Consider the following 10451-nt stretch of genomic DNA (forward strand, 5'->3'; position numbering starts at 1 on the left):
GTTTATGCAGCTCCTTGTAGAAAGAATAGAGTAACTGTATATTAATCAAACAAAAAGTTGGCACACTTTGTATTAATTATTGTTCACAATTGCAAATATATGACCCTTCACAACATATATATATATATAGACAGAGAGAGAGAGAGAGAGAGAGAGAGCATGAGGGATTTACATCGGCTTACCTAGGTAGACGCTATTTCTAGCTCGTATTTCCTCATGAGAGGAGTAGCGCACACACCGCTATATCCAGTTACAGTATGGGAGAACTCTGAATCCAAAGCGCAAGTACTATTTGTTGCAACTGAAGAATTGTAGATAGGTGCATTAGGGTATGAGATGCCTGGAATCAAAGTGCTGAAAAGGGTTAGTTGTAGGTCTGGGAATCTCAATATCTCCTTCCAACATTTTTACCACAACGCTCATTGAAGGCCTCGACTCAGGCCTATACTGAGTACACCACAGAGCTACGTTTACCATTCTCTCTGCTATCTCTTTATCTTTTTCGTCTATCCCACAAGCTACCATTAACTCTCCTAGCTCTTTGGATTCAAACTTCTTCCACACCAAACCTGGGAACCACTCTTGGCTATCAGGAAGATTGATGTCATGGTTCTTTCTCCTACCAATGATCTCAAACAATAGCATCCCAAAGCTGTAGACGTCACATTTGGGTGTTACAGAAAATTGTAGCCAAAGTTCCGGTGGCCAAACCAAAATCGGCAACTTTAGGAAGGAAATTTTGATCCAAAAGAACATTTCCAGGCTTTATATTATAATGGATTATGCGTTGTTGGCATTCTTCATGCAAGTACGCAATGCCTATGGCTATCCCAACCGAAATTTCATGAAGCTTTTCAAATATTAAAGCCTCATTGCTATTGAATAAGAGCTTGTCAAGCGAACCATTTTCCATATACTCATAAACCAGTGCTCTGAGGATTCTCTCAAAGCAGTAACCATAAAGACAGACCAGATTGACACGATGAACTCTTCCAACAGTTATAACTTCCGCCTTGAGTTGTTCCTCAATTCTCTTGTCCGAGCTCCCATTTAGAACCTTCACAGCGACAAGGACTCCATTGCCAAATATCCCTTTATAAACTGCACCAAAACCTCCCGAACCTAACAAGTTGGTAAAATTATGTGTTGCAGTCTGAAGTTGTTGAGCATCAAATCTGATGGGTTCCTCTCTATCCATATCATTTAGGAACATGTGAAATTCCAGATTAACGGAACTTCTACCTCCCGAACCTAACAAGTTGGTAAAACTATTTGCTATAGTCGGAAGTTGTTGAGCATCAAACCTGATGGTTTTCGCTCTTTCCATATTAACAGGACTTCTACCTTCCTTTCTTATTTTCTTGTATGCCACAACAATGATGACAATGATTACTGCAAAATGTATGAATTCACGACATGCTACTTAGAATCAAAACAGAAAGGAACAGCAGTAAGAACGAATCAAATTGACAATACCATCAGAATGGGAAAGCATGGGAATGTAGGGATGAGAGAGAGAGAGAGAGAGATGAGATCTCACCCAAGAGCACGACACCAATACCTGTCAATAGAACACCAGTAACAAATCACTATTATTTCTCCTGAACGAAAATACAAACAAGTAACTAAAAAAACCAAGACCGAAAGGAAGAGAACGGAGAGCAATCTTACACACTCCGATGATGGCACCAAACACTTGATTTGACATTATGAGGAGATAGATTACACTAGAACAAGGAAGAGAGCACAGAGAAATCTTACACGCTCCGATGACGTCACCATAGAGTATCAAAGTTTAGATTACAAACGACAAAATATACTAAACCTTTCCAGAGTTTCCATGACATTGGGTGCTGAGATAACAAGGCAAGCTACAAAGTGATTATTAGCTGGAACATTTTGGTTTGCTCTGTCATGTTCCGATTACAAATGAAAGAAACAAACAGAACACAAAACCAAATGAGAAAAGAGAAACAAACAACGTACCCTATCAACCGCCTAATGTCTTGATCAGGAAAAAACCAAGAAAAGCCAACGTATGAAGGTCGAAGGTACCCCTTTCACTAATATGTTATTCATCAATTAGTAGTTTCGTACCAAATTCCTGAGACCACCCATGTTAAGAAAGTATTAACATTTCAACAGCTTACTTAACAATACTAAATTTTTAATGTCTGAAGGATTCTAAAAAATTTACCTTTCTTGAGATTGGAATTCTCTGCTTGACATTTTTTTGATGAGATTTAGCGTTATTATACCGGGTTTACTTCCATTGAAGTTTATTTTGTCCCTGTGTATTTCAGAGACCTTTGTTCTTTTTTGAAGCTTTCTCTTACTTGAAAATTCCAATTGCTGATATAATTATACGTTAAATGCTACACTGAAGAACTGCTCTAGGTTTTATTGTACTATTTTTCGGAGCCCCCATCATGGACATGGTAAGACATTTACGTAATATGAACTTCACATAGCTACTAGATACTGATATGAAAACTAATGATACTCAATTATTCCTCCGGAACATCCTTTCAGGTTTTATCTTTTCCATTACGGGCCATTTGCTTCAGACCTCAGGGCCTCGGTCAGGTTCCAAGAAGGTAATCCCGCTATTTTCCTTATTGTTCCCTTGCTTTGCAAGTTTGGTCTTCGGGGTGGATTTTTTTTGCCAAATTGCCATGCCAACTGTGCCATATCGATTTTGTGCCAATCGGTAATGGTACAGTATTGTACCATACCGAAATTTCATGGTACTGTATTGGTAATGGATACCATTACCATGGTATTACCATACTGTATCGAAAATGTAATATAATATATAATTTATAAATTATAGAACACATATTTATAATATTCTAATAATTTGAAAATAAAAACCTACAGACACAAAGTCACAAACTACTCACTCTCTCTCATTTCAGCCTTTCTACTTCTATTCTCTATGTTGGAGACAAAGAAATCACCCACCCATCTCAGATTCTCCCATCGAACACTTCCATCAAAGAGTCTCATCCATCTCATCTTCGTCTCTCTCGTGACTCCGTCTATCAAGGTTAGTTCTCTAGAGTAAGATAAAAAAATTAAAAAAAATGAGAAACCCTAAATTGATAAATTGGGGATTTGTAATTGATTTGTTAAATGGAATTAGACTCAATCGATTAGGAATTGCATGACCTTTTGATCGAGTTATCACTTGTCAATGATGCATATCTTTTTTTCTTCTATGCTTTTCTGCTTTTGGGTTGCTGGGTTTGTATAATTTGCTTTGTTGGGTTTAGATTGGAGGTTTTGGGTGTGAAATGTGAAGGGAGGAGGGATTAGCTTTAGCTAGGTGTGTATGTGTGTGACAGAAAAGTGTGAGATTTGGAGCTATGTGGGATGCATGCAGTGTGCCTACTATCATTTGATTCATTTCATATATAAAAGTGAGATAAATACAGGGAGATGGAATTTCCTTTTCCCAAAATCCAATTGCTTACTTTAATCATGACATTTCTAAAGGCGATGCATGATTCTGCTTACTTTGAACAACTTTAATTAATTACTTTGATCATGACTTGTTTTTTATTTGCTTTTTAATTGATACAATTGGAATGGGTGTTGTTTTTGGTATGATGTGTATACGAATAGCTTCTACTATATTTGGATAAGATGTGTATACAATATAATGTTGTATTTTATTTCGGTATTAGGTCAAGAAGAAATCTAGGACAAGCCAATCTCTGTGTGGCTCTACTACCAGTACACCTTCCACCACTGAACCCCAACCCCAACACCAACCTCAACCCCAAACACTTAAATACAACCTCAACAACAAAATCAAGGAGAAAGGGATGAAAGTGTGGGAAGTGGTAAGAGAGATGTGCCCAATAAATATGAAGATGTAAGTGGGTTGCGATCGGAGTGTTGGTTACATGCTAAGAGAGTGAAAAGAACATTGAGTAAGGGGAAATACATTACCTTGCAATTTGCTCATATTGCAAAAAAAAGGTTCCGGCCGATCCCGGGAAAAATGGGACATCAAGCATAGGACATCACCTTAGAAAAGCTTGTAAAGGCTCACCTCTTTATATCAAAGCGGATAATAATCCACCAGTCTTAACAAATAAGTCTATGGGCGGTGGATTGGTCCCCCACACCTTTAACCAAAATAAACTTGAGTTAAAGGTGTGGGGGACAATTTAAGGTAGTTGAAGGTAGTGGGTACATTGATATGATGAAAGAGGCTCAACCTTGGTTCAAGATTCCAAATAGAAAGAAGATTGCGGCCGGTGTGTGGGATTTATATGTGTTGGAGAAGTCTAAGTTATTTGAAGCAATGCATAATCAAAGAGTAAGTATCACAACCGATACTTGGACATCGGTACAAAACATTAACTACATGGTAGTTACTGCTCACTTCATGGATAGTGAATAGAAGTTGTACAAACGGATCATAAACTTCATAAAGATCACGGGTCATAAGGGAAAAGACATTGGGAAAGTTCTAACGGGGTGTTTGAACCAATGGGGGATAGAGAAGATCTTTAGCATTATTGTTGATAATGCTTCCGCCAATGATGTTGCAGTTTACTACATGAAAAAGAGGCTAGGGAAATGAATTTTCCCTTGGTTGGTGGGAAGTACATACATATGAGGCGTTCTAGTCACATCTTAAATTTAGTTGTCAAGAGTGGGTTAAAGGAGCTTGCTAAGTCGGTTGAGGGGATTCAAAATTGTGTCAAGTACATTCATTCTTCACTGGCTAGATTGGATAAGTTTAGGGATTTTGCTATCTTATTCAAGATGGACAAGATGTCAAATGTGTCTTTTGATGTGTCTACAAAGTGGAATGCAACATGTAAAATGCTTGACGTTGCATACAAGTTTAGGAAGGTGTTTCTTAGGATGGTAGAGGAGAATGTGCAATTTCGTGATTATTTTGAAGAAATGGAGATGGATTCAAAGAAGAATTTGGAAAAGAGTGGAGCATCCGGATGAGGAGGATTGGGAGAAATCACTAGCCTTTACGCTCTTTCTTAAGAAGTTTCATGATTCTACTTTGAAGCTTAGTGCAACAAAACATGTTACATCAACTTTGCTATGGGATCAAGTGGTTGCTTTACAAATAGAGATTGAGAAGAAAAAGAAAGATCCTACCAATCCTACATTGCAAAGGGTGGCTACTACAACGATGCATAAATTTAACAAGTATTGGGGAAGTTTTGAGAATGTGAACCCACCTATGTTTCTTGGCCAAGTTCTAGACCCTTGTTATAAAGTTCAAATGATTACCATTAGCCTCAAAACACTTGGATGGGATGATAGAAAGATAGCTTGGATGCTTAAAGAGATTAAAAAATGCTTGCTGGATTTGTATAATGAGTATAGGAGGGGTTCTTCTACTACCATTGGGACTCCATTGGGAGATGTGGAACTAAATGAGGAGTACATAATTCAAGCTTGTGGGGGTGATGAGAGTAAAATTGAAATGATGAAGGAGCTTATACAAGAAAGGAGGGAGCAACGCCTTTTAGAGATATCCAATGAAGTTGATAAGTACTTTGCCGCTCCTTATATTAGCATTGTTGTTGGTGGCTTTAATCTCTTGAATTGGTGGAAATCAAACATAAAAGAGTTCCCAATTCTTTCACAAATAGCCAAGGATATCTTTGCAATCCCCACTTCTACCGTTGCTAGTGAAAATGCATTTAGCCTAGGGATGAGGGTTGTGGACCCTTTTAGGGCATCCTTGACTCCTAAAATGGTAGAGGCACTAGTGTGTACTTGTGATTGGCTTAGGGCGGATGCAATAAACTTCTATAAGAAACCAACGAAAGATATGCTTCAATTTTACAAGGAAATGGAAGAAGTGGAAACAAGTAAGATATGCTTTAATTTTTTTATTAAATGGTTTTCAACTTTAATTCTTCTTGCTATTAATATGTTTTCTTTGTTTGTAACGTAGGCTTGACACAAGCTCAATCTTCTACAAGTTCAATGCCTCCTCCAAAAGCTTCGACATCTCAAACTTGAAGAATTGATCGATGAATTTTACTTCTTGAAGTTTAGTTTCAATTTTCATTTGGTTTGAAACTTTAACTTCTATTTGGATTGTTAACCTCTATTTGTTTTGATTCATAACTTCTATTTGGATTGTAAGCTTAATTTCATCATAAATCTTGATGCATCATTTGAATTACTGTGTGTGAATTGGAACGATGAATAATAGATGAATATAGGCTACAATGTATGACATAAAGATACAATAAAAAAAATTTTGCCCTTGAATTGGGTTAAAAAAGAAAAAACAGAATTTGTCCCAAAACAAAGTGGCAATTACTATTGTCATACCATGCTATCCGAACTATTTGGCAATACCGAACTTCAGTATACCGAAAGTTTGGTATGATAATGGTAATAGATTTTGCCAAACCGAAAGTTTAGTACGGTAATTGGTACAAGGGTTTTAGTATGGTAACCATACCGAACCCACCCTAGATCTTCCTAAGTTCTATACAAGATAAGACAAATGTTCTCCTTTGTGTAGCGCTCATGCGCTTCCTAAAGATTATCAGAAACTAATGGCTGAAGAAAATTCCAGCATTATTGGCTTATCCTACTGGTAAGTCCTATTCTGTAATATCAATAATGTTGTATCCAAGGGATTTCCTAGAAGTTAACTACAAGCTTTTGTTTCATTTGTAGATTTTGAAATCGACATGGATGGGAAACGCTTCACACGGCAGGTTTGGTTGCCTTCTTAGCTTTTTATTTTTTATTTATTTTTTTATTTTTTTAATTTTAATTTTCGTACACCATTATTCAAATTATTGTTATTTATTTGTTAATTGGTATGACTTGTATGCAGAAGCAACTAATTGCAAACTCTGCACATACGCAATAGTTAGCAACCGTAAATCCTCATTATTTTTAGGATTGTATTGGTGCCATAAATGGTAATCTTCATACTTATTATAGCATTTTACATACTTGCTTTGTATAATTATTACAATACAAAACAAAATTTTCAATTTTCAAAAAAATATTACTTGGTAGATGCGGGGTACCCACAAATGAGAGGTTATTTGGGGCCAAATACATTTCCTGAATTTTCGTAGGGGTGCCGAACCAACTGGTCATAAAGAGGTATTCAACCACATGCATTCTTCTCTTAAGAGAATCATTGAACGAACTTTTGGGATATGAAAGAAAAGATGGGCACTTTTAAGGTTATGCCTAATTACCCGTTCAATAAGCAAGTGAAGATTGTCATTGCTACAACGACTCTTCATATCTACATACAGAGGTATTTTGAACGTGATCGTCATTTTGATGATCCAAGTGACTTTTGTGAAGAGAGCGATAACAGTGATGATGATGAAGAAGAATACCAAAATTATCAAGTTGAAGGATCACATGAGATAGAAGCATTAAGAAATATAATAGCGGCAAGTTTGATGAATGCATCTAATTAGACTACTTTCAAGTACATTAACAATATTGTACTAATGAATCCTAGCTATTCAGTCTAAAATATTTCAATTGAAGTGGTTTGTCATACTAATTAATATTTAAGATAAAGTTTATAAATATTTTTCTTTTAAAAATAAACTATATTTAATAATTCACCTTTATTTGTTAAGAAAATTAAATTAATGGTACATTTAGTATTATACCCTTTTTGGTCATTTCACACAGTCACAGATATTTTACATAAAAGTTTACCAAACACTATAAAACTGTTTTCTTTCTTTTTCCAAAAACACTTTAACAAAAAAGTTTACCAAACACTCTGCGACTTTATTTCATAGATGCTTATTCTCACAGTACAGCAGAAGCAGTTTTTTTTTTTCAAAGTATAGCAATACCAAACCAACCATAAATCTAGCAAATAAACAATTCTAGCTTTTTACATAAAGATGTAAAAGAAAGAAGCACATCAAAGAATTCTATGAAGAGAATCCAAAACCATAACTCCTACTGAAAATCTGCTAATCATTAAGATAGTCCAACTACAACAATGTCGCCCTACCGCATCCTCCTAACTTCCCATAGAGAGTCGTAGTACCATACCAAGTAGAGCCCTAGTGTCGTACCAACAAAACCAATAGTGTCATATCGGCTAAACTCCTGATGCCGTACTGGCTAAACCAACTGTACCGATTAGACCCATGCTCGGGGCAATTCGACAACTTTGACGCACCCAAACCCATGTCGAACGTAACAATTGGAGCCATATTGTTGTGCGCTGTCTATGCGCGTGAGCCAAATAAGGCCATTATCAACCCTCACGCACGTTTTGTTGTTTTCATTTATTTCATCTATCAGTCCCTTGACGATTACGTTTCCTAAAAATGCCCTTTTCCTAAATCCCCCTTCCCTCCCGACGCCACACCCAAATTGCTCGATCACTAGATCTCCCCTCTCTCTGATCAGATCCAAACTCCGGAGACCAAAACAATGTCTCACTCCGAACGCGACGCCGTCCCCCTCCACCCCTCCTCCCAATCCGACATCGACGAGATCGAAAACCTAATCAACGCCAGCGTCCAATCGGGCCCCACCAACGTCCTCCCGGCCAAACCCCCCAGTCCTCCCCGCGCCTCCATTCCCGTCTCATCATCCCCTTTCATCCCATCAAACCTCCCACCCCCAGCCCCCTCCTCCGCCGCGAAGCAGAAGCCTTCCTCCGTCCCCGCCCCACCTCCCATTCCCTCCGCAACCAACGGCCCCAGTATCTCCCCCTCCGGGTTCGGCTCCCCGCCCAACACCCTAACCGAGCCCGTTTGGGACACCGTGAAGCGCGACTTGTCGAGAATCGTGAGCAATTTGAAGCTTGTGGTGTTCCCCAACCCCTATCGTGAGGATCCGGGAAAGGCCTTGAGGGATTGGGATCTCTGGGGACCTTTCTTCTTCATTGTATTCTTGGGTCTCACTCTTTCCTGGTCTGCATCTGTTAAAAAGGTCAATTTCCCTTCTTTTTTTTCTTTTTTTTTTTTCCATTTTTATTATATGTATATATGTGTATATATATGTTTGGGTTTTCTGAAGATTATGGTTTGTGGGTTTTTCTCATTTGATTTCAATTGGAATTGTATGTGAACAGTCAGAGGTTTTTGCTGTTGCTTTTGCTGTGCTTGCTGCTGGTGCTGTGATTCTGACACTGAATGTACTCCTACTGGTAATTGCCCACTCTCTTGCGTTCTACTTGTATCGACTTGTTCATGTTGGGTTTTCGAAATCAAGAATTGCGTGTGAATGGGAAGTCTATATAAGAGGCCCTTCTTATTTTGTGTGAATGCTCTATCTAATATCAACACCACTGTACTCTCAAATTTGTTATGATGTCAATTATACGTGAGTATTGTAGTAGCTAAAAGTAAATGAAGGGCGAGAGTGAGCTCAGATTTGAGTAAATGGAAAACTGATGCATCACTTGGTGAAAAATTAGGAGTGATCTATCTATATATACAACCTAGATTGAGTTTCCCGTGCTTGTTGCAAGAAGTATAGCATGTTACAAGTATTCTTGCTTGTATGTGTTATGTATAGACAGATTAGAGTAATTTTCTCGCGTAATGTGAGGTGTGGCTGTTAGATTGTGAATCATACGGTTAATGAGGGAGAAATATGCACGAATGCCGGAATTTGCGTCTTGATTCACCTTCTTGAGATATAGCAAGCTAGGCCAAGAGACGGTCCTTTAACAGAATGACTAGACTGAGAAAAAGTTTTTTCTTTCCAGGGTGGACACATAATATTCTTCCAGAGCCTTAGTCTTCTCGGTTATTGCTTATTTCCTCTGGACGTTGGAGCTCTGATATGTATGGTGAAGGATTATGTGATACTGAAGGTGGTGGTGGTAAGCGTAACACTGGCTTGGAGTTCATGGGCTGCATATCCTTTCATGAGTTCAGCGGTCAACCCCAGGAGAAAAGCCCTTGCACTTTATCCTGTTTTCCTATTGTACGTATCCATCGGTTTCCTTATTATCGCCATTGATTGACACACCAAAAGTAAGCAATGCTGTTAGATAGGATTTTTTGGGGTGCTTCATTTTCTCACTTGTTTTTGGTGCTCTGTCTGCCTATATCAAATCTGTTGTGTAAAACTTCTTACATGATTTTAATTCTGTCACGTCTGCATACTTTTCGTTACTCCTGTCCTGTGATCCGATGACTTCATTCTTGTTCATTGTGAGACATGTAAATGCACTTAATACCAAACAGTGATATATTTTAGAACTTAGCAGCAGCATCTTTAGCTTCCAACTTTTTGAAATAAATAGCTATTTGTAAACGTTAGTGTTAACTACGACAATGGTCACCGTGTTTCATTTTCGTCCCTGAATCTATTTTTGCTTTCTGTGGTTCTCAAACTCACTCACGTTTGGCGTTTTTGGTCTTAAAAACTAAATAACATAAAAGTTGAAATAAAATTTGTTGGATGCATTAAAAGTCCTAATCACCCCT

General features: G+C 37.9%; 2 protein-coding genes across 2 annotated transcripts; one reads left to right on the forward strand and one right to left on the reverse strand.

The window, feature by feature from the left end:
• Window positions 1–324: 324 nt before the first annotated feature.
• LOC125473794 (rust resistance kinase Lr10-like) lies at window positions 325–1327 on the reverse strand. The gene is given in 2 exon segments (XM_048577090.1): window positions 325–703; window positions 705–1327. Coding segments are annotated over 2 exon segments (1002 nt in total).
• Window positions 1328–8406: 7079 nt separating this feature from the next.
• Window positions 8407–10136, forward strand: LOC125473790 (protein YIP4b-like). The gene is made up of 3 exons (XM_048577084.1): window positions 8407–8943; window positions 9086–9160; window positions 9725–10136. The coding sequence occupies exons 1-3, from the start codon at window positions 8440–8442 to the stop codon at window positions 9983–9985; spliced, it is 840 nt and encodes a 279-aa protein (XP_048433041.1). The 5' UTR covers window positions 8407–8439; the 3' UTR covers window positions 9986–10136.
• The last annotated feature ends 315 nt before the right edge of the window (window positions 10137–10451 follow it).

This window comes from the organism of the source record quoted next, unplaced genomic scaffold (genome assembly GCF_019419815.1).
Source record: "Pyrus x bretschneideri cultivar Hongxiangsu unplaced genomic scaffold, Pyrus_bretschneideri_v1 Contig97, whole genome shotgun sequence".
In the NCBI taxonomy this organism is placed as follows: domain Eukaryota; kingdom Viridiplantae; phylum Streptophyta; class Magnoliopsida; order Rosales; family Rosaceae; genus Pyrus; species Pyrus x bretschneideri.